The 25,828-nt window shown below is 45.1% G+C and overlaps 1 protein-coding gene across 4 annotated transcripts in view; it reads right to left on the bottom strand.

Moving 5' to 3' along the window:
- The window catches only part of LOC124038019 (low-density lipoprotein receptor-related protein 8-like), a 309,270-nt gene that overhangs the window by 168,844 nt on the left and 114,598 nt on the right, over nt 1–25,828 (bottom strand). For all 4 annotated transcript variants that reach the window (XM_046353379.1, XM_046353380.1, XM_046353377.1 and 1 more), the window contains exon 3: nt 5,959–6,081. In XM_046353379.1, coding sequence (XP_046209335.1) covers nt 5,959–6,081 — 123 coding nt within the window. The remainder of the gene's footprint in view (nt 1–5,958; nt 6,082–25,828) is intronic.

The raw sequence follows: 25,828 nt of genomic DNA, 5'->3' as shown, positions 1-25,828 counted from the left end.
ATGCTTGTGTTCTTAGCTCCAACAGTGCAGTAGTATCTAACTAAATGCTTGTGTTCCTAGCTCCAACAGTGCAGTAGTATCTAACTAAATGCTTGTGTTCCTAGCTCCAACAGTGCAGTAGTTTGTGCTTTCAGGTTTGAGTGAATTCTGCCATCTATCCACGGTTTCTGGTTTGGGTAGGTTTTAATAGTCACAGTAGGAACAACATCCCCTATACACTTCCTGATGAACTTAGTCACCGTGTCCGTGTATACGTCAATGTTATTCTCAGAGGGTACCTGGAACATATCCCAGTCCGCGTGATCAAAACAATCTTGAAGCGTGGATTCCGATTGGTCAGATCAGCGTTGAATAAACCTTAGCACGGGTACTTCCTGTTTTAGTTTCTGCCTATAGGAAGGGAGGAGCAAAATGGAGTCGTGATCTGATTTGCCGAAGGGAGGGCGGAGAGGGCCTTGTAGGCATCTCGAAAGGGGGAGTGGCCAAGTGGTCAAGTGTTTTTCTACACTACAGTCAATGTGTTGATAGAACTTCAGTAGCATTTTCCTAAAATTTGCTTTGTTAACTTCTTGGATATAGGGGGCGCTCTTTTAATTTATGGATAAAAAAACGTTCCCGTTTCAAACAAGATATTTTGTCATGAAAAGATGCTCAACTATGCATATAATTGACAGCTTTGGAAAGAAAACACTGAGTGAGTACCACAGAACTGATGCTACAGGCGAAACCAAGATGAAATTTCAAACAGGAAATGGCCCAGATTTTGAAGGCGCTGTGTTCCAATGTCTCCTTATATGGCTGTGAATGCGCCAGGAATGAGCCTTCCCCAAGGTGTCTGCAGCATTGTGACATATTTGTAGGCATATCATTGGAAGGTTGACCATAAGAGACTACATTTACCAGGTGCCCGCTTGGTGTCCTCCGTCAAAATTATTGCGTAATCTCCAGCTGCGTGCATTTTTCCATTTGCTTGAGAGGAGAAACCCAACTGCTACGAATGATTTATCATCGAATAGATATGTGAAAAACACCTTGAGGATTGATTCTAAACAACATTTGCCATGTTTCTGTCGATATTATGGAGTTCATTTGGAAAAGAGTTTGGCATTGTAATGACTGAATTTTCGGGATTTTTTCTTAGCCAAACGTGATGAACAAAACGGAGTGATTTCTCCTACACAAATAATATTTTGGGAAAAACTGAACATTTGCTATCTAACTGAGAGTCTCTTCATTGAAAACATCCGAAGTTCTTCAAAGGTATTTTATTTTATTTGAATGCTTTTCTTGTTTTTGTGAAAATGTTGCCTGCTGAATGCTAGGCTTAATGCTATGCTAGCTATCAATACTCTTACACAAATGCTTGTGTAGCTATGGTTGAAAAGCATATTTTGAAAATCTGAGATGGCAGTGTTGTTAACAAAAGGCTAAGCTTGTGAGCCAATATATTTATTTCATTTCATTTGCGATTTTCATGAATAGTTAACGTTGCGTTATGGTAATGAGCTTGAGGCTATGATTACGCTCCCAGATACGGGATTGCTCGACGCTAGTGGTTAAAATCCCCAGCTACAATAAATGCGTCCTCTGGATATGTCGTTACTGTTTTCATAGTCCAGTGTAGTTCCTTGAGGGCCGTCGTGGTATCGGCTTGAGGGGGAGTACACACGGCTGTGACAATAACCGAAGACAATTATCTTGGGATGTGATACGGACGGCATTTGATTGTGAGGTGTTCTTGGTCGGGGGAACAAAAGCACTTTCTGTATGTTATCACAATCACACCATGAATAGTTAGTCATGAAACATACACCACTGCCTTTCTTCTTCCGGAGAGTTCTTTATTCCTGTCTGCACAATGTACTGAGAACCCAGCTGGCTATATGGGTGGGGACAGTATATCCCAAGAGAGCCATGATTCCGTGAAACAGAGTACGCTACGGTCCCTGAAGTCTCTCTGGAAGGAGATCCTCACCCTGAGGTCGTCTATTTTATTGTCCAGAGACTGAACATTCGCGAGTAATATACTCGGAAGCGGTGGATGGTGTCGGACTTGAAGTCCCCTCCAAATACCTCTTTTTCCGCCGGCGTCATCTTGGAGCAGCCTCTGGGATATGTTCAAATGCCTTGGGGGTACAAACAAAGGATACATTCCAGTGCTAGATGTGTTACTACAGACCCCGGTTTGATCCTGGGCTGTGTCGCAGCTGGCCATGACCAGGAGACCCATGAGGTGATGCATAATTGGCCCAGCATCGTCCAGGATAGGGCAGGGTTTAGCCGGCCGGGATTACCTTGTCCCATTGCGTTCTAGCAACTCCTGTGGAGGGCCGGGCGCATGCACGCTGACATGGTCGCCAGGTGGACAGTGTTTCATCAGACACATTGGTGCGGCTGACTTCCGGGTTAAGCGAGCAGTGTGTCAAGAAGCAGTGCGGCTTGGCTGGGTCGTGTTTCTTAGGATGCATGGCTCTCGACCTTCGCCTCTCCCAAGTCCGTACGGGAGTTGCAGCGATGGGACAAGACTGTAACTACCAATTGGATATGACGAAATTGGGGAGAGAAAAGGGGGTCAATTTTTACAATTAAAAATAAATAAATATAAATGGGCTAATAATGAATTGACACACCCCAAAAAGTTATACTGCAAAGTTGCTTAGGAGATAGCTAAGCTGCCATGTCTGTCTTCGCCATCTTCTGAGTTATTAGTCTGATTTATCTAGCTCTGAGAACCCCTGTAAGCTATGGATAAAGCACAGTGGGGAAGAGTGGATGGATATGCTGAAGGAGACCAGAGCACAGCCTTTCAGTGGATGGATACACTGCTAGAGAGGGGTTCTAGAGACGACACTAATTTGACATGGGAGCTGAGGTCGATACAAAGTCTTGATTGCTGCAGCTTTCCCACATTCTCAGCAGAGTCAGCTAGTGAGTGTGTGTGTGTGTGTGTGTGTGTGTGTGTGTGTGTGTGTGTGTGTGTGTGTGTGTGTGTGTGTGTGTGTGTGTGTGTGTGTGTGTGTGTGTGTGTGTGTGTGTGTGTGTGTGTGTGTGTGTGTGTGTGTGTGTGTGTGTGTGTGTGTGTGTGTGTGCGCATGTGTCTATGTTTCTACAGTAGGAGTTGAGCAGTTCCTCACCTGTAGCTTCCTTTAAAAAACACCCACAGGAGACCTCCACTCTGCTACACATGGCCCTCACCTCTCCAAAACCCATTTAACCTCTCAGCAGAGTCCAGAGCTACGAAGCCATGCACGTTCACATTGCTTGCAATGCAGTGTGTGCTCTGCTTGTCACCCAGACAGACCCCTTCTCTCAGGGTTGTACCTGTCTAGCATAGTGTCTGTGTGTTGTGTTCTCAATCTCTTGGTGGCTTCTCTCCTTAGAACAATCTCAGAGCCTGCCCGAGTCACCGTCTAATCAAATACACACTCAGGGTGAGACTGCAACCCCCCATCTCACACACACACACACACACACACACACACACACACACACACACACACACACACACACACACACACACACACACACACACACACACACACACACACACACACACACACACACACACACACACACACACACACACACAGCAGGCCCTCCAAACAGCAGCCCAAGGTCACCCTTTCTCCAGTGTGTCAGATCTCGACACTCCACCATTTCCAGCACTGCTTTTTCCTCCATACTGCTTCTGAAAATTGCTTGCAGCTGCTGTTCTGTTGGCGGCCCATACAGAAGTCCTTCTATACAGTACAGTAGGAACGAGCAGGGCCAAGGGGAGAGGAACTGGCAATGAGAGAGACATTTTCTTTGCCATTTGAACCAGCAGGCAGAGAGCACTATATAAGAGCACCAGTAAGGACGAAGCTAATTCATTCCGGATTGTCTCTGACACAGTTGATGTGAGTATACAGTGCATTCGGAGAGTATTCAGACCCCTTGGCTTTTAAAAAATAAAAATAAACATTACAGCTTTATTCTAAAATGTATTCAATTGTTTGTTTCCCCCTAATCAATCTACACACAATACCGCAACTCAACAATAACCCCTAGAAGCCCATTGCATGTACAGATGGGGTTAATAACTGTCTCAAGAAACAGTCCAGTGCATTATTTTTATTTAAATTAGACCTTTATTTAACTAGGCAAGACAGTTAAGAACAAACTCTTATTTACAATGACGGCCAAACCCGGACAACGCTGGGCCAATTGTGCACCACCCTATGGGCCTACCAATCACAGCCTGATGTGATGCAGCCTGGATTTGAGCCAGAGACTGTAGTGACACCTCTTGCACTGAAATGCAGGGCCTTAGACCGCTGCGCCGCTCGGGAGCCTAAATTTCTCTCCAGATCTCTCCAGAGATTTTCGATTGAGTTCAAGTCCGGCTGGGCCACTCAAGGATATTCAAATACTTGTCCCAAAACCACTGCTGCATCTTGGCTGTGTGCTTAGGGTCATTGTCCTTTTGGAAGGTGAACCTTCAACCCACTCTAGAGCATGTTTTCATCAAGGATCTCTCTGTACTTTGCTCCGTTCATCTTTGCCTCAATTCTGACTAGTCAACCCAGTCCCTGCCGCTGAGAAACATCTACACAGCATGATGCTGCCACCACCATGCTTCACTGTAGGGATGGTGCCAGGTTTCCTCCAGATGTGACGCTTGGCATTCAGACCAAAGAGTTCAATCTTGGTTTCATCAGACCATTGAATCTTGTTTCTCATGGTCTGAGAGTCTTTAGGTGCCTTCTGGCAAACTCCAAGCGGGCTGTCATGTGCCTTTTACTGAGGAGTGGCTTCTCTCTGGCCACTCTACCATAAAGGCCTGATTGGTGAAGAGCTGCAGAGATGCTTGTCTTTCTGGAAGGTTATCCCATCTCCACAGAGGAACACTGGAGCTCTGTCAGAGTGACCATCGTCTTCTTGGTCACCTCCCTGACCAAGGCCCTTCTTCCCCGATTGTTCAGTTTGGCCGGGCGGACAGCTCTAGGAAGTCTTGGTGGTTCCAAACATCTTCCATTTAAGAATGATGGAGGCCACTGTGTTCTTGGGGACCTTCAATGCTGCAGACATTTTGTGGTACCTTTCCCCCGATATATGCCTGTCAACTGTTGGACCTTATATAGACAGGTGTGTGCCTATCCAAATCATGTCCAATCAATGGAATTTACCACAGGTGGACTCCAATCAAGTTGTAGAAACATCTCAAGGATGATCAATGGAAACAGGATGCACCTGAGCTCCATTTCCAGTCTTATAGCAAAGTGTCTGAATACTTATGCAAATAAGGTATTTCTGTTTTTTTATATTTAATAATTTTGCAAACATTTCTAAAAACCTGTTTACGCTTTATCACTATGGGGTATTGTGTGTAGATTGATGAGAAGAGATTTTAGAACCAGGCTGTAACAAAATGTGGGAAAAGGGGTCTAAAAGCTTTCCGATATGAGTAACAGCTCTATGACTCTCCTTCCATAGCCATAGAGTTTAGCACAATGCCACCGCCCCTCAGTAATGGCAGGTGAGTTATGGCTATAAATAAATGGCTGCAATCTCACGGTTATCGCTGTACAGTAATACCCAATACCCATACCCATGGCTTGATCAATGGCCCGGGCTAAGTCATTACGGCCGCGTTAAAAAGTCATAAACAGCGGCATGTGAACACGCGTTTTGTCTTCAAACGCAGCTTGTCTTCAAACGCAGCCCCGGGACACAGGTCATATGCTGGTGGCAATTATGAACAAAATGGAGTGCAGCCCACAGTGAATCCTGCGTAATTAATAAGCAGGATGTGAGCGTCGTGGAACAGGGTTTAGAGCTGACCTCAGGTCTGCGTGAGTGTGGGGCACAGAAGTACAGCAGGCTCAGTTGGCCGTGTATGTGAGACTCAGACAGATGGAAGTGGACAGGGTTTGTTTTGCTGGTTGGAGGGATGTGCAGACTAGAGGTCGAACTCACTGCATGTAGCGTCGGCCTCGTCTGATCCGTCGGCACACTCCGGCTCTCCGTCACAGCGCCACCGCTGGGGAACACACTGGCCGTTCTCACACGCAAAGTCTGTGGTGGCACATGTCTTCTTTGCTGCTCAGAGAGAGAGAGAGAGATAGGGAAGGAGAGAGAGATAGGGAAGGAGAGAGAGACAGGGAAGGAGAGAGAGAGAGAGAGAGAGAGAGGAAAGGAGAGAGAGAGAGATAGGAAAGGAGAGAGAGAGAGAGAGAGAGAGAGAGAGAGAGAGAGAGAGAGAGAGAGATAGGAAAGGAGAGAGAGAGAGATCAGATTAACATTCTAAGTCAAATACACAACACAAGCTAAGTGAAATGGAGTGTCGCTTCGAACAAATGATGAAAACCTCGAGGTCGGGTTTACAATCAGGTCCACTATGTAATAGGCAAACTACACAAAAAGTGTCCAGATGCAAGCTTCAGTTCATATACCCATATACCCTCCCAAATCTGTCTAATTTGTCTCAGTACCCGGAGATTGCAGCAAGGGCAGACTGTTGTTAGATGACCAGTCTCATAACCCATCTAACGCCATTCTCCAGTCACTCTCTCCGAGCAGAGCGGAGCAGCCCGGGGAAAATTGGAGCGCTTGAGCGTGTCACAGGGAGAGCTAAAGCTCCTTCTTCTTGACCGGGAGAGTTCTGAACAAGAGAAAGCACTCACCTCATGTGAGAGAGAGAGAGAGAACAATGCCTCGCTCCACTAGCCTGATGAACAACACACACCGGGACTAACTGTCCTGTTCTCTTCCTCATTTTACAGGCCTTGGTTTAAACAGTGCTGTGCCCACCCGTCGACACTAGCCTAAAATGTCAATTAGTGGTATGCTAGGCTAGTCAGAATCACTGCAGTGGAGTGTGAGAGGGATCGCTAGGGGTTTAGCCTTGCCTGGCTGGGGCGAGGCTAGTTAGGCTAAAGATGTTAGCCTAAAAATGTCAACTACATTGACTACATCTCATGTAGGTTATTGTACTGTAGCACGAATCAGAATCACTGTAGTGGAGTGTGACGATTGCTACGGCCTAGCCCAGTCCGGCTGAGTAGACTAGAGGCTTGTTAGCCTATTGTTTATGTGATGTAGCCGACCTTGGGTGGCCAGACTGGGGGGTTCAAATCACTGCATATGAATGATGCCCCCACCAGGGACTCATAACACAACAGGAAGATAGTGTAGTGAAACAAAACGTGTCGGATTCGGACCATTACACCTGACAGCACTCGCGTCATTACCTGCTAGCTTACTGCCTGACATGCTGGAAAGTACAGAGAAGTCACAAACAACTCCTAATACACCCCCTAACACATTTGGTAATTGGTATTTTATTAGGATCCCCATTAGCTGTTGCGAAAGCAGCAGCTACTCTTCCTAGGGTCCACATAGAACATGAAACATGGCATAATAGGGTCGTTCCACCAATTTGGTGCTTCTGGAGAAGTGTAACTTAGTCCCAAAAAAACCTTTTGATTTCACCTAATTTTAACATTTTGCCATAATGAGCACATAAAAAAATAGTTTAACCATCGCAAGACGTGAAATTACAAAATGGCCTAGTGCCTATTAAGTGCCAAATATAGTAAAGGGGTTGACAGTAAGAGGGTTTCTTCTTAAATCAGCCATAAATTGGCTTGTGACAAGGGGAATGGATGTCGTGGCAATTGAATGCAAGCTTCTTCTTTTTTTCAAACATTTCTAGCCTGGCTATCTATGGTCAACAGGGTTATACTCAACTCAGTTTTCCACCACAAAATACCAGAAAATTGCCAAAAAGACTAGAACCATTATTAAACATTCAAAGCTTTTTTTGAACAAAAATTGAAAATAATAATAATTTCACCATATGAAAATGAGAGTCCAGTTCACATAACAGGGTTGACCTTAAAATGATGGACAGACGTAAATGAATCACTAATCACATGAATTATATAAATAATAATGAAACTGTAAGCGGGTTCAAATCTTCCTAGAAGTGACACAGGGTTGACGGAGGGACATGTCAAAATGCTTCATTTTGAATGATCAAATTCTCCTTGAGTTCTATATTAAAGGGGAACTTCATTTGACGTAATAGGATTTTACAATTCAATTGGTGCACAATTTCTACTTAAAATATCAAAGGTACGCAAAAGGCACTCATTTCATGGAATGACCCATGAACGTTAATAGACAAGAACAGCTCAAGGACCGAACTACGTACATTTGAGCAACACAATGGGGAAGTCCCTAAAAGTCCTACCAACATCTTGTAATGGATGAGAGTCTCCGGTATAATCTGACATAAAGTAGAAGTATTTTCCTGATGGCTGTAACAAAAACACTCAGATTCTAAGATACAATTTTCAAGCAGTTAAAAATAACTCCAAAGTCCAAAGTACATGGCTGTGAGGATTGCAGAGGAAGAAGCTACATCCACAGAGGTCCTGTGTAATGGAATTACACATCCCTGTAGACTCAACAAATCCCCTCCCGGTGTGTGTGTGCGTGCGTGTGTGTGTGCGTGCGTGTGTGTGTTTGTGATCGCAATATCATGTGAGTGTGTCACTGAACACAAATCCCCTCCAGTGTCTTATTATTTTATCTGGGAATTCATCTAACTCCCTTCCATCTCCCCAGCCAGTCTCCCACTCCACACATACAAGACCAAAGGTATGTGGACACTCGTTGAAAATCTCATTCTAAAATCATGGCCATTAATGTGGAGTTGGTGCCAACTTTACTGCTATAACAGCCTCCACTCTTCTGGGAAGGCTTTCCACTAGAAGATAGAACATTGAGCATTAGTGAGGTCGGGCACTGAAGTTGGCCGATTCGGCCTGGCTCGCAGCCGGCATTCCAATTCATCCCAAAGGTGTTTGATGGGGTTGAGGTCTTGGCCAGTCAAGTTCTTCCACACTGATCTCAACAAACCATCTGTATGGACCTCGCTTTGTGCACGGGGGCATCGTCATGCTTAAACAGGAAAGGGTCTGCACCAAAAGTTGGAAGCACAGAATCATCTAGAATATCATTGCTTGCTGTAACGTTAAGATCTCCCTTCACTGGAACTAAGGGGCCCGAACCATAAAAACAGCCCCAGACTATTACTCCTCCTCCACCAAACTTTACAGTTGCCACTATGCATTCAGGCAGGTAGCGTTCTCCTGGCTTCCACCTAACCCAGATTTGTCTGTCGGACTGCCAGATAGAGAAGCGTGATTAAGCACTCCAGAGAACTCGTTTCCACTGCTCCAGAGTTCAATGGTGGCGAGCTCAACAACCCTCCAGTCAACGCTTTGCATTACGGATGGTGATCTTAGGCTTGTGTGCGGCTGCTCGGCCATGGATACCCATTTCATGAAGCTCCAGTCAAACAGTTCTTCTGCTGACGTTGCTTCCAGAGGCAGTTTGGAACTCAGTAGTGAGTGTTGCAATTGAGGGTGATTTTTATGAGCTACGCGCATCAGTGTGGCCTGTGTGGCCTACCACGTCGCGGCTGAGCCGTTGTTGCTCCTAGACTTTCCACTTCACAATAACACCACTTACAGTTGAGTGTGGCAGCTCTAGCAGATCAGATATTTGACGAACTGACTTGTTGGAAACTTGGCATCCTATGACGGTGAGATGTTGAACTCAGTAATGCCATTCTACTGCCAATGTTTGTCTATGGAGATTGCATGGCTGTGTGCGTGCTCGATTTACACACCTGTCAGCAATGGGTGGGGCTGAAATAGCCGAACCCAGTTATTTGAAGTGGTGTCAACATATATGTATTTTTTTATTTAACCTTTATTTAACCGGGTAGGCCAAGTTTTCATTTACAACTGCGGTCTGGCCAAGATAAAGCAAAGCAGGGCGACAAAAACAACACAGAGTTACAAATGGCATAAACAAATGTACAATCAATAACACAATGGAAAAATATATATATACAGTGTGTGCAAATGTAGTCCATCATTACATTAAGACACGAATACGGGAAAAAAATCAAGAACTTTTCAAATCTACAGTCGCAAAAACAATCAAGCGCTATGATGTAACTGGCTCTCATGAGGACCGCTACAGGAAAAGAAGGCCCTGAGTTACCTCTACTGCGGAGTATAAGTTCATTTGAGTTATCAGCCTCAGAAATTGCAGCCCAAATAAATGCTTCACAGAGTTCAAGTAACAGACACATTTTAACATCAACTGTTCAGAGGAGACTGTGTGAATCAGGCCTTCATGGTCGAATTTCGGCAAAGAAAACACTACTAAACAACACCAATAAGAAGAAGATATTTGCTTGGGCCAAGAAAAAGGAGCAATGGACATTAGAACAGTGGAGATCAGTCCTTTGGTCTGATGAGTCCAAATTTGAGATCTTTGCTTCCAACCGCCGTGTCTTTGTGAGATGCAGAGTAGGTGAACGGATGATCTCCGCATGAGTGGTTCCCACCGTGAAGCATGGAGGAGGCGGTGTGATGGTGCTTTGCTGGTGACACTGTCTGTGATTTATTTAAAATTCAAAGCACACTTAACCAGCATGGCTGCAGCGATACGCCATCCCATCTGGTTTACGCTTAGTGGGACTATCACTTGTTTTTCAACAGGACAATGATCCCCAGATGGGATGATTGGAGGGACATATAGGGGTACGGAGAGTGGGGAGAGTGGGTAGTAGGGTGCCTAAGGATGTATAGGGGTGGGAGAACACTCCAATGGGGTGAGGGGGGCTAAGGAAACAGAGCAACGGCAGACCTATCAATCACCCACAATCTCTCCCACCCTCTCTCCATCCCTCCCTCTCGTCCTTTCTTATCTCAAGGACAAAAGAGCAAATAATCCATGGAAAGAATAGTAGGAATTTCTCACTACCTCCCCCACCCACCTTCAAACTGCTGTAAGGGAGGGTTTCACCATTGTAGCCCACCACAATATGCTTTTAATTATCCCAAGAAAAGGAAATGTTAGCTTGAAGGACTGCCAGATGTTTGTTAAATTGGTGTGAGTTTAGTGTCTCCAGTGATTGGGCTGGCAGTGCCATGTGATGCAGTGGCATTCCGAGGGACTTGTGCGCTGTTGATTTTTGTTCATTCATCTCCCAGCGCTGTGTTGTGTTGTGTGTGTGTGTGTGTGTGTGTGTGTGTGTGTGTGTGTGTGTGTGTGTGTGTGTGTGTGTGTGTGTGTGTGTGTGTGTGTGTGTGTGTGTGTGTGTGTGTGTGTGTGTGCGCGCGCGCGCGTGTGTGTGCGCGCGCGCGCGTGTGTGTTGTGGCACACAGTAATCTTGCCCATTCACCACAGCTGCCTCAAGGATTTGCTGATTTATGACTTATGCATGAAGATCCCCTGTGCCCCACAGTAGTGGCAAACGCGTGCACATCCACAAACAAACACCAAACAAATCCCCCTGGAATGTGGACAGAGCTGCAGACACGAATAAATACACAAATACACGTTGCCCTCCTTCGCCAGCTGAGACATGTCACGAGAATGCCATCCATATAGAATACCTTAAACTCACTGTAAAGGGTGTGGAATACATACAATATATCCACAAACAAGTAACACCCGCAAGTACGCGCTCACACACGCACTTCTTCGTCTCAGACCAACCAGAACAGCTATTATTTTTCCAATTCCCGCTGTGGTTCCTATTAATTATCCTGTAGGCACACCCCCTTTCACTGATCAGCTGAGAGAAGACAGGAAGCTCCTCTCGGAGCTACCGGCATTCTCCCAATGACACGCTCTAGGGGCCACCATGATTACTGACTGACTCGGGTGACCTGGGATGTTTTACCGAGCCCCCGCGACACCTCTAAGGAATCCGCCACGTCGCCGTAACAACACAGGCATGTGAATTGGGAAGAAGCGACAGAGGAGCAGAGGAAACAGGTGAAGGTCAGGAAGCTCGGAGTCATTCAATTTCCACACTCCATTTACCCCTCAAAACGTGTTCTCACCCTCACAGGGAAGGAGACAATGTAATGTATTGCCACGACACTACAATAACAATGAAGGGGAAACATTAAACCTTGTTTAGTGTGATTGCCCTGTTTTTGTTTAGCGCTGCCTCCGAAATGGTACCCTATGGCACCCTATGACACCCTATGGCACCCTATGACACCATATGGCACCCAATGGCACCCTATGACACCCTATGGCACCCTCTGACACCCTATGACACCATATGGCACCCAATGGCACCCTATGACACCCAATGGCACCCTATGACACCCTATGACACCATATGGCACCCTATGGCACCCTATGACACCCTATTGCACCCTATGGCAGCCTATGACACCCAATGGCACCCTATGGCAGCCTATGACACCTAATGGCACCCTATGGCAGCCTATGACACCCTATGGCACCCTATGGCAGCCTATGACACCCAATGACACACAATGGCACCCTATGGCACCTAATGGCACCCTATGGCACCCTATGACACCATATGGCACCCAATGGCACCCTATGACACCCAATGGCACCCTATGACACCCTATGGCACCATATGGCACCCTATGACACCCTATGGCAGCCTACGACACCCAATGGCAACCTATGGCACCCTATGGCACCCTATGACACCCTATGGCAGCCTATGACACCCAATGGCACCCTATGGTAGCCTATGACAGCTAATGACAGCTAATGGCACCCTATGGCAGCCTATGACACCCAATGACACCCAATGGCACCCTATGGCACCTAATGGCACCCTATAGCACCCTATGGCATCCTATGGCACCCTATGACATATATATGGCTGATAATAGGTGGTGATAAGCTGTATTGAAGGGCTGAGGTAGACAATACGTTATGTGCTCACTGTGTGATAAGACGAGCCAGGCCCATTACCAGATGGAAGGATCTGTCCAGCATCTTGAGATGTGGCATAAACAGAGCCACGCCCCATTTGATAAAGCAAAAATCCAATGAATTTGCCAAGAGTTAAACTAGGTTGAGTATGCTTTAAGGACAGCCTTTCTTTGCTTTCTCTCTCAGTGAGAGATAAAATATGAACATTTCTCCTATAGCTGTCATTTCCATTACATGTCACAATGTTGTTGTTTTTTTACATTGCTTTTGTCAAAGAAGCCTGGGTCAAAAGAAACCTACGTACTGACTTGGAAGGCCATGGAGAAGATCTTCAAAAGAAACCTACGTACTGACTTGGAAGGCCATGGAGAAGATCTTCAATAGAAACCTACGTACTGACTTGGAAGGCCATGGAGAAGATCTTCAATAGAAACCTACGTACTGACTTGGAAGGCCATGGAGAAGATCTTCAATAGAAACCTACGTACTGACTTGGAAGGCCATGGAGAAGATCTTCAATAGAAACCTACGTACTGACTTGGAAGCCCATGGAGAAGATCTTCAATAGAAACCTACGTACTGACTTGGAAGGCCATGGAGAAGATCTTCAATAGAAACCTACGTACTGACTTGGAAGGCCATGGAGAAGATCTTCAATAGAAACCTACGTACTGACTTGGAAGGCCATGGAGAAGATCTTCAATAGAAACCTACGTACTGACTTGGAAGCCCATGGAGAAGATCTTCAATAGAAACCTACGTACTGACTTGGAAGCCCATGGAGAAGATCTTCAAATGCAAAAAGCCATAATTGACATTGATAAAAAGAAGAAATTCGTCCCAGAAAAAATAAATAACTAATGCCTTAACTTTAAGGTTCTATTCAGTACGTTTGTTTGCCACCATGCTTCCTGAGCGACAACGCAACAAAGCAGTGCCAATATAGCTTGTTATCATTTTAATCATTCAATTTTCAAGTTTCCACAGATGTAGGGCCTTTTGTTGATGAGAGTTTTCCTGCGCCACAGGAAATGCATGTGTCCTTCGTGATTTACATAAATTCACCTTAAACCTGCACAAAAACACGGTTATATTAACAGTATTTCACTTTGCAAGTAGCCTCATTTTCACCATCTAACAGATTAAAACAAGTGACATTATGGACTAAACATTTAAATCCTCAAATTAAGATCCTACACCTGTACGTTTCCCGGTCACAACGGTTCCCCATGTTGACAACAACATTGTGTTTCTTGTTCTTAGCTGAATGACGCTGGAAATTCAGGCTGATAAGGAATGTGGCAAACCAGCTCAAACTGGGAGAACAAAGAGGGGCAAGACAGGAAAAAGGGAGAGGATATGAGTGTTGTGAACGTGGAGCATCTCTGAAGCTCTTTTGTGTGATGGACAATGAGCGCATCTGATTCATTTGTGAGGGGAAAGGCCTGTAAAAGATTCCCAGAAAGATCTGAAGACAGAGGTAGCTACAGTTCACCTTAACAACAGGATTGTTGGTATTAAAAAAAAAGTTAAATAAGGGCCAAAAAAAACTGATATCACTCAAGCAAATAGTTACTCAGAACAGATCAAAAGACCAGATCAGAGCCTGTTTTGAGGAGTTCCGGGAGAAGCTGAGAGTGAAAGAAGAGAGGCCCATTAGATTCGTAGATAAGGAGGGTGACGTGGTCAGCGAAGAACAGAACATTTCCCTGCTGGAGAAAGAACTGGCAAAGATGGGCACGCAAGCAGCCTCTCTGTCGTGAGTGGAGATGGGCCAAAAGATTGTCCAGGACAAGGACACTCGAATGTATGATTTCAAGAGGAATTATCCGTTCCTAAAGGAGCAAGAGAGTCTGCTGGGTTTTGTTTGACACGGCCCAACCAGAGCCTTTCACTCATAATAAAACCTTTGCAAATATAGGGAATTGTCTGGGGGATGAATGAAAGAAAAACTTTGGACAACAGTGGAGTGTACAGGTCTGAAACGTGTTATTCCAAAGACAAAATAATTTTACACTACTGTTAATCAAAAGGATAAATTACATGTTACTTAAACTTCTATGTAGTAAGTATAAATGCTACACCACTCCATAAACTGCAATGCAAGAAAACAGTGCTTGATATTCTTTTTTTTTTTGGGGGGTTGTTTGTTTTCATGTTTGTTTCAACCACAATACCATTACACTATAGAATCACCTTACATATTATGATTATTCTTAATGATAAGTATTTTTTATCACTTTCATTGTGAAAGTAAAAAAGTATAAGCAAACAACCGATACATTCAATTAATGAATAATAAGATCATCGACTGGTGGAATAAAAAGGACTTAAACATGACACTGTTCATTCATTTTTAGATTAGATAGTAGTTTAGATTCGCCTAGCTTTCTCCCAGGAAGATTGAATATGAGTGCAGTGTTACTGAGGGATTAACTGACCAGCGTGTGCATGCGTGCGTGCGTGCCTGCCTGCCTGCCTACGTGCCTGCCTGCCTACGTGCCTGCCTGCCTGCCTACGTGCCTGCCTGCCTACGTGCCTGCCTGCCTACGTGCCTGCCCGCGTGCACCTGTGCATGTGTGTATGAAAGAGGGACGGGGGATAGAAAAGTGACACAGTATGAAAGGGGTCTGTTCAGAAGATGGAAAGACCTGTCTAGCTCCTGAATGATGAGGGATGAGAGAGAAATGGTGGTAAGAGCAGTGAAATACCTCAACACCGCAATACGGCTAAAAGCACCAGCCCCTGTCCTCTATGCGATAGTATACAGTCCCAGGGTGATGTATAGATTATGGATGGGTGGACTACAAAGGGCCGGAGTTGTGAGATCGGACGCCTGCAGAGAGCTGTAGAGATCATCAAACACCCCTCAGCCTGGAGCACAATTCAACTAGCCACACTTACAATGAACCTCCAGTTCGCATTTCTGAGCTTCATCTGGACAGATGAAACCCGAGCCTTAGGGTGCGAACGAGCCAATCTCAAACGAGAGTTAGCTTGTTGATGCTGACCGTCTTCCTATACCTCTTCATGAGAGACTTGTGTTCCAAGCCTTTGCTCTCTGAGTGTGTTTAGAGTACCAATTCAATCCCCCTGGTGTACGAGAGACATTGGACTGAGCGAAAAAACACCCAGCTCTCTAATAAGACATGCTAATACGGACTTAAAGTGTTATCTAAGCTCGCCTTCCTCCCACGCACGCTTTAGGCAAATAAACCCATCTTAAAAACAAAAATAAAACCTGAAAACAGAACAAACACATCTTGGATGACAGTCAGACAGATCTGTGAGCCCGGTGCGGCCAGATAACAGGAGGGAAAATGAAGGCAAGAAGGTAAGGCGCTTTGAGAGAGCCACACTAACGCTACGTCCGTCAGCGCATCAGCATTTCTAATGCTGCTTGATAAAGGTTCATCTCCCTTCACCCTGTGCCTTGGTGCGTGCAGGACTCGTAGAGATCACAGGCATCGACGCCGCCTTCAACGTTTTTCACCCTTTTCATTCCATCTTTTTTCCTTATTGTTGTTATTCAAGACATCCGACATTCTCCCCCTAAAGCAGTCACTTTAGGGGGAGAATACACAGAGCGAGATGTTGGAGAGGGTGTGTGGAGTAGAATGGGAATAGGATTGGGGCGGTATACCGTATATATCGTATACCGGGGTATTTGGAAAAAGGGCCACATAATGCTTCTTCCAATACCGTTAATAACATCAAAACTTTTTCAATATATTTGAATATTTGCAGTTAAGTTAATCTCTGCTATCAACTTGTGCAATACGTTAGGAGAAAAAGCAGATTGCGTTCTTCATTTCACCTGTCACATTATTTAACGTTATGAAGCTTAGTACCCCAGAACAGTTGAGCCAGTCACATGTTTGTTTGTAAATAGCAGAACTGGAGAGAGTGGGAGCTGGTGAGTCCAGCTGTGCATTTGGTATGACTTGCTAGTTAGCTAAGTAAGTGGCTGAATGAATGAGTAGACGGGCATCATATAGTGTTAGCTTTCTGCTGTGTTTGATAAAGTCAAAGGGCTTTGGATGACTTATCTGTACAGTACAGCTGTCACTGCTGCTATCTTTGTGCAAATGTCTTGTCCTCGCCGTTCTCGGCCCGTCAGCTACTCCCCCCTCTTGCCCTAGCGACTCCAGACTCCACACAGACACAGTGTGTACACATACTGTTCCAGAGTCTGTACTGTTCTACCTTCAGACAAGCATTGAACTTAGTTCATTTGCACAATGTCTCTCGTTCTGTCACGCCCTGACCTTAGAGAGACATTTTATTTCTCTATTTGGTTAGGTCAGGGTGTGTGGGGTGGGCATTCTATTTTTTGTTTTCTATGTTTCTTTATTTCTATGTTTTGGCCGGGTATGGTTCTCAATCAGGGACAGCTGTCTATCGTTGTCTCTGATTTGGAATCATACTTATGTAGCCCTTTTCCCCTCCTTTCAGTGTGGGTAGTTAACTTTGTTAGTAAGCGTCATGGTTGTTTAATTCGTTTGTTGTTTTGTTGGCAACATTTTAAAATAAAATAAAATGTACGCTCACCACGCTACACTTTGGTCCACTTCTTTTGATGGCCGTGACACGTTCACATTCGCTTGCAAATGTCCAAACTCACCAAAAAAGTATATTCGGTTGCTACGACCAATACTTGTACACTACCGGTCAAAAGTCTTAGAACACCTACTCATTCAAGGGTTTTTCTTTATTTTTACTGTTTTCTACATTGTAGAATGATAGTGAGGGCATCAAAACTATGAAATAACACATATGAAATCATGTACTAACCAAAAAAGTGTTAAACAAATCATAATACACTGCTCAAAAAATAAAGGGAACACTTAAACAACACAATGTAACTTCAAGTCAATCACACTTCTGTGAAATCAAACTGTCCACTTAGGAAGCAACACTGATTGACAATACATTTCAAAATGACCTCCAGCAGGCCACAAATGTGCATGTGTCTGCTCAAACGGTCAGAAACAGACTCCATGAGGGTGGTATGAGGGCCCGACGTCCACAGGTGGGGGTTGTGCTTACAGCCCAACACCGTGCAGGACGTTTGACATTTGCCAGAGAACACCAAGATTGGCAAATCCGCCACTGGTGCCCTGTGCTCTTCACAGATGAAAGCAGGTTCACACTGAGCACATGTGACAGACGTGACAGAGTCTGGAAATGCCGTGGAGACTCATTTTGACTTGTTTTAAGGACATTGCATCAAAGTTGGATCAGCTTGTAGTGTGGTTTTCCACTTTAATTTTGAGTGTGACTCCAAATCCAGACCTCCATGCGTTGATAAATTTGATTTCCATTGATCATTTTTGTGTGATTTTGTTGTCAGCACATTCAACTATGTAAAGAAAAAAGTATTTAATAAGAATATTTCATTCATTCAGATCTAGGATGTGTTATTTTAGTGTTCCCTTTATTTTTTTGAGCAGTGTATATTTGATATTCTTCTAATACCCTCACTTTGCATTGATGAGAGCTTTGCACACCCTTGGCATTCTCTAAACCAGCTTCACCTGGAATGCTGCTTTCCCAACAGTCTTGAATGAGTTCCCACATATGCTGAGGACTTGTTCGCTGCTTTTCCTTCACTCTGTGGTCCGACTCATCCCAAACCATCTCAATTTGGTTGAGGTTGGGGGATTGCGGAGGCCAGGTCAGCTTATGCAGCACTCCATCACTCTCCTTATTGGTCAAATAGCCCTTACACAGCCTGGAGGTGTGTTGGGTCATTGTCCTGTTGAAAAACAAATTATAGTCCAACTAAGCCTAAAACAGATGGGATGGTGTATCGCTGCAGAACGCTGTGGTAGCCATGCTGGTTAAGTGTGCCTTGATTTATAAATAAATCACTGACTGTGTCACCAGCAAAGCACCTCCACACTATAACACCTCCTCCTCCATGCTTTACAGTGGGAAAAACACATGCGGAGATCATCCGTTCACCCACACCACATCTCACAAAGGAGATCATCCCGTTCACCCACACCACATCTCACAAAGGAGATCATCCCGTTCACCCACACCACATCTCACAAAGGAGATCATCCCGTTCACCCACACCACATCTCACAAAGGAGATCATCCCGATCACCCACACCACATCTCACAAAGGAGATCATCCCGTTCACCCACACCACATCTCACAAAGGAGATCATCCCGTTCACCCACACCACATCTCACAAAGGAGATCATCCCGTTCACCCACACCACATCTCACAAAGGAGATCATCCCGTTCACCCACACCACATCTCACAAAGGAGATCATCCCGTTCACCCACACCACATCTCACAAAGGAGATCATCCCGTTCACCCACACCACATCTCACAAAGGAGATCATCCCGTTCACCCACACCACATCTCACAAAGGAGATCATCCCGTTCACCCACACCACATCTCACAAAGGAGATCATCCCGTTCACCCACACCACATCTCACAAAGGAGATCATCCCGTTCACCCACACCACATCGCACAAAGGAGATCATCCCGTTCACCCACACCACATCTCACAAAGGAGATCATCCGGTTCACCCACATCTCACAAAGGAGATCATCCCGTTCACCCACACCACATCTCACAAAGACACAGCGGTCTGGAACCAAAAATCTACCATTTGGACTTCAGCCCAATGGACAGATTTCCACCGGTCTAATGTCCATTGCTCGTGTTTCTTGGCCCAAGCATGTCTCTTCTTCTTATTGGTGTCCTTTAGTAGTGGTTTCTTTGCAACAATTCGCCCATGAATACCTGATTCACACAGTCTCCTCTGAACAGTCCATGTTGAGATGTGTTTGTTACTTGAACTCTGTAAAGCATTTATTTGGGCTGCAATTTCTGAGGCTGGTAACTCTAATGAACTTGTACTCTGCAGCAGAGGTAACTCTGGGTCTTCCATTCCTCTGGCCGTCCTCATGAGAGACAGTTTCATCATAACGCTTGATGGTTTTTTGCGACTGCACTTGACGAAACGGTCAAAGTTCTTGAAATGTTCCGTATTGACTGACCTTCACATCTTAAAGTAATGATGGACTGTCGTTTCTCTTTGATTATTTGAGCTGTTCCTGCCATAATATGGACTTGGTCTTTTACCAAATAGGGCTATCTTCTGTATACCACCCTTACCTTGTCACAACACAACTGATTGGCTCAAACGCATTAAGAAGGAAAGAAATTCCACAAATTAACTCTTAACAAGGCACACCTGTTAATTGAAATGCCTTCCAGGTGACTACCTCATGAATCTGGTTGAGACAATGCCAAGAGTGTATAAAGCAGTCATCAAGGAAAAGGGTGGCTTATATTATATAAATTATAAATTATATAAATTATATTCTGATTTGTTTAACAATTTTCTGGTTACTACATGACTCCATATGTGTTATTTCATAGTTTTGATGTATTCTCTCTTATTCTACAATGTAGAAAATAGTAAAAATAAAGAAAAACCCTTGAATGAGTCGTTGTTCTAAAACTTGACCGGTAACTGTACATACATATTTTGCGATTGTTAGCATATTTAGCTAGCAGCCTCTATTGAAATGTACTATTAGTTTGTGCTAACTGTGTTAGCATTCTGAAAATGTTCTCGTGTTTTTAGCAGCCCCTTGTTTACCAAAATGGTAATACCGTGGTATGTATCCTGTTCCTATTTGCTCATGACTAATAAGGAAGGAACCTTACAACCAATAGCCTGCTGGATAAGGTAGCCACAAAACGAAAATAAGACTATTTCCCCTTAATTCAACTGGTTTCAGTTGAATGCTGGCATCAGCATTGTCCTTGAATGAAACTCTTTTTTATCCTGTTGTTATACTCCATGTCATTCATTCTGAGACGCCATGCTTTTCCCAGACAGGACCTGGGTGCATCAGCGACATGCCACAGCTCAAGACCTCCCAAATCCTGTCACATACAGCGGGGTCTCCTCGGCCCTGGCTTACATAAGCAAGGGCTTACAGGCAGGGAGCAGGGCCACAAAGAAGCTTACTGACTACCAGAATGAAATCACCAGAAAGGAAAAAGAGAGATGCAGGGCACAAAAAAAATGTAATAAAAATTGGAATGCTCTTGTCTAAATTGCTTGTTTCATGAGAGTCTACAGATGGGATCTGTCTCTGTCTCTGTCTCTGTCTCTCTCTGTCTCTCTCTCTCTCTCTCTCTCTCTCTCTCTCTCTCTCTCTCTCTCTCTCTCTCTCTCTCTCTCTCTCTCTCTCTCTGTCTCTCTCTCATTCTTCAATCAAACGCATGAGCGGTGTAGAGACTGTAGGCTACAGTGTTATCAGTAGAAATCACAGCCATTAGAGCCTGTCTCATTATGTGGAGCTAGCTAGCTCTGCACTGAGCTGTGATCGCATTAGGCCTTTAAAAGTAACAGTTCGGCAGCTTTTACCTCGCGTCCGTCTCTCTTCCCTTGGTACGCCAAACACACTCCAGCTCCATGCCACAATGCCTAATAAAATGTAAAAAATGATTGTACACAGCACACTTTGTCCCTCCTCCCCGTCTTTCTGATGCCATTTGCCTAGAAGGCTCAAACTCACAACACACACGTGGCGATGGTTGTTTAGCGTCTGAAAATGGGATCAAACAGATCATAGAGACAGAGAGAGATCTGTTGGCCAGCAGGCGTTAGCTTCACAGCCTGGTAATTAGGCTACAGACAATAAGGCCCATTGTTTTGGTGGAGGAGGAAGATGTGTGGAGGGTTTACGTCAGCCATATCTACTGCATGAAGGGCGAGCAAACCTCTCTGACTGCAAATGCTCAGTAAAGCTCAGACAATAACAATGTTGAAGGTGTTACAGTATATTACAGTACAACGTGTGTGTGTGTGTCAAATCAAATCAAATTTTATTTGTCACATACACATGGTTAGCAGATGTTAAATGCGAGTGTAGCGAAATGCTTGTGCTTCTAGTTCCGACAATGCAGTGATAAACAACAAGTAATCTAACTAACAATTCCAAAACTACTGTCTTATACACAGTGTAAGGGGATAAGGAACATGTACATAAGGATATATGAATGAGTGATGGTACAGAGCAGCATACAGTAGATGGTATCGAGTACAGTATATACATATGAGATGAGTGTGTAGACAAAGTAAACAAAGTGGCATAGTTAAAGTGGCTAGTGATACATGTGTTACATAAGGATGCAGTCGATGATGTAGAGTACAGTATATACATATGCATATGAGATGAATAATGTAGGGTAAGTAACATTATATAAGGTAGCATTGTTTAAAGTGGCTAGTGATATATTTACATCATTTCCCATCAATTCCCATTATTAAAATGGCTGGAGTTGGGTCAGTGTCAATGACAGTGTGTTGGCAGCAGCCACTCAATGTTAGTGGTGGCTGTTTAACAGTCTGATGGCCTTGAGATAGAAGCTGTTTTTCAGTCTCTCGGTCCCAGCTTTGATGCACCTGTACTGACCTCGCCTTCTGGATGATAGCGGGGTGAACAGGCAGTGGTTCGGGTGGTTGATGTCCTTGATGATCTTTATGGCCTTCCTGTAACAACGGGTGGTGTAGGTGTCCTGGAGGGCAGGTAGTTTGCCCCCGGTGATGCGTTGTGCAGTCCTCACTACCCTCTGGAGAGCCTTACGGTTGAGGGCGGAGCAGTTGCCGTACCAGGCGGTGATACAGCCCGCCAGGATGCTCTCGATTGTGCATCTGTAGAAGTTTGTGAGTGCTTTTGGTGACAAGCCGAATTTCTTCAGCCTCCTGAGGTTGAATAGGCGCTGCTGCGCCTTCTTCACGACGCTGTCAGTGTGAGTGGACCAATTCAGTTTGTCTGTGATGTGTATGCCGAGGAACTTAAAACTAGCTACCCTCTCCCCTACTGTTCCATCGATGTGGATAGGGGGGAGTTGTGTGTGTGTGTGTGTGTGTGTGTGTGTGTGTGTGTGTGTGTGTGTGTGTGTGTGTGTGTGTGTGTGTGTGTGTGTGTGTGTGTGTGTGTGTGTGTGTGTGTGTGTGTGTGTGTGTGTGTGTGTGTGTGTGTGTGTGTGGGGATATTCTACCAAACCACAGGTGAGGTTGTTGTTGGTGTGCCTGGGACAAATGACATCATTCTGCTCAGCCACTTCTCATTAGAGGTGAGATATGCACCCTTTACAATCCACACACGACACACACACTCACACGATCACAATAGACCAACTGAGTGACATTGGGCTCTAAGAGCTGACCTGCATTGAATTCTTAAAAAATTCAGACAGCGATACCCCTGCCTCCCCTCCCCTCACCTCCCGTCTCCCCCATAGGTGGCTGCCTGGCTGCCTCCCCCAAGCTCCCCTTCACCACACCAAACCCGCCTGGAAGCTCAGTCTCCTTGACAGGGTCATCTTTTTAATGATATCATTCTCTACTGACCCATCCCTCCCTCATCTCCCTCCAGTCCTGTTGTCTGGCATGGGATAGCAGCACACCAAACACACACAAACTGTCCCGATTTACCCATTTACTGCCAGTCCATTAGCAACCCCCCACCCCTCCTGTCCCCTCCAGCGTTAGTTCTCTCCTCAGACACATGGGGACAGTGTGTACTGTACTGTATAAAACCCCATTTAGTCAGCCAACCCCCACTACGCCAGACCTGGGTTCCAACAGTATTTGAAAGGTTTAAGTTGTGCTTGATTGAGCTTGTATGGCGCAATAAAACCAATGAAATGGTCTCAAATGGGCAAATACCATCCATCTGGCACTCCAAATGCTGAAAATATTTGACATATTTCAAATACTATAAGAACCCAGCTCGGCCTACACCCAGATAGACAGACAGAGGGGAGATGGAGAGTAGTGTTGCCTAGCGCATCTCAACGCAGAGCTCTCTGACTGGGAGGAACACTGTCAGCAGGAAGTGTGTGTGTGTGTGTGTGTGTGTGTGTGTGTGTGTGTGTGTGTGTGTGTGTGTGTGTGTGTGTGTGTGTGTGTGTGTGTGTGTGTGTGTGTGTGTGTGTGTGTGTGTGTGTGTGTGTGTGTGTGTGTGTGTGGTGGGGGGGGTTCTTCAGGGGGAAGTGTGTGTGTGTGTGTGGTGTGTGTGTGTGTGTGTGTGTGTGTGTGTGTGTGTGTGTGTGTGTGTGTGTGTGTGTGTGTGTGTGTGTGTGTGTGTGTGTGTGTGTGTGTGTGTGTGTGTGTGTGTGTGTGTGTGTGTGTGTGTGTGTGTGTGTGTGTGTGTGTGTGTGTGTGTGTGTGTGTGTGTGTTTAGCAGGAGCAAGGCTCTATTAAATAGCAACGCCCAGTGGGCGAAGGGAGGTAACGATACCTATGTAAAAACATGAGCCTACTAATGTCAATAGGCCTGTAGGCTGACGATACCTGACTGTCAGTAATTAGCTCAATGATTAACAATGAAATTCCCTGAATGATTAATACAACTGATAATAATTACACTTTCAAATGAATCTTGAACATCTATTTTTTATAACCCACATAGCTCCGTGTAACGACATCCCTTATTCAGAAGAATATTATGAAATCCCCAAAGCCTCCACCCAGTAATCAGCAGTACAGTAAGTGACTGATGGTCTCTGCAGGGAGGTACAAGCAGTTACCAAAAACGCCTTCATTGAAGCCAATGTTCCCGTTGCGCTCCACGCTGGCTGCATGAATCAACACCCTGTGTGAGTCCCTGTTATTCCTTCCCAGACCAACCCTTACTTCCCCACGCCATTCAGACACACACACACACACACACACACACACACACACACAGACAGACAGACAGACAGACAGACAGACAGACAGACAGATAGACAGACAGACAGACAGACAGACAGACAGACAGACAGACAGACAGACAGACAGACAGACAGACAGACAGACAGACAGACAGACAGACAGACAGACAGACAGACAGACAGACAGACAGACAGACAGACAGACAGACAGACAGACAGACAGACAGACAGACGTATGCGCACAGACATACACACATACATACACTTGCGCGCACACACACACACACACACATACGGACACACACTCCCCTCACACAGCGCAGCATGCTGGACCACATGACAAATTACAGATGGGCTTTATTATTAAAAAGCACTGCTGGAGGGGCAGAAAACAGGAGGGAGGGGAGCAACAAACGAACAACATAAAACCAACAAAGACCCAGAACTACATACAATTGAGGAGGACAAATTGTTCCCGCTGACAAGCAAAAATTATTTTAAATTACAAATGGCCGCCACTTTGAAAGCAAAACAGACCACAAACATTACCATATTCCAAATGTGTGTTTGTAAGTGGGGTGTGGGTTGGAGGGTTGGGCCTAGTAGGAAGGGTGGGGGGAATATTTTAGAAGGAATATACATTTCCAACCTGCTGCATTGAATCGCCTAGAGATTTGAGAGGCAACAGAATGTAATTATCTTCCCCTGTGACAGTTGATCTGGCCCCAGTCTCTGTTCCCCTGTGTTGTCGATGACAATGCACAAAGCAATACAAAATCACTCATTTTTGTCTGCCCCAGGCACGTCTACAATTATTTTCTCTCTTCCTTGTTTTCCCTATTCCACCCCATCTCCCTCCATTCCTCCCTCCCTCATAACACGCTCGCGATCGCTCTCTACCCCTCTCTCCATCATTGCCTCCCTCCCTCGCCTTCTGTCTGGCAAACATCCAAATGTCCCTTCCTTTGTCCCCTGTTCTTCTTGATCGCTGATGTGAAAAGTTAAATAAAAACACCAGATGAAAGCAACAGGGCTTTAATAAACCACCAGCTCTCCCACTGGCCAGGACCACCAGAGATTTGAGATAGAACCAATGATCTCAAACAGAAATTACAGGAAGAGAGATCATAAAAAGGTGTGTGTGTGTGTGTGTGTGTGTGTGAGAGCTCATCAGTGGCGGCACTCATCGCAGATGGGCAAGTGCTTTAATTAGAGCCCATGGTTACTGTAGCTTAGGCATAAATGACAGGAGACTAAACCACAGGAGCTCGTGTGACAAGAGCTCTGTGCAAATCAGGATTGGCGACTATGTTCTTCCCCCTCCAGAC

Source organism: Oncorhynchus gorbuscha, linkage group LG06 (genome assembly GCF_021184085.1).
Source record: "Oncorhynchus gorbuscha isolate QuinsamMale2020 ecotype Even-year linkage group LG06, OgorEven_v1.0, whole genome shotgun sequence".
NCBI classification, from domain to species: Eukaryota; Metazoa; Chordata; class Actinopteri; order Salmoniformes; family Salmonidae; genus Oncorhynchus; species Oncorhynchus gorbuscha.
The sequence above is the reverse complement of the archived record's forward strand: the minus strand, read 5'-3'. Positions and strand labels throughout refer to the sequence as shown.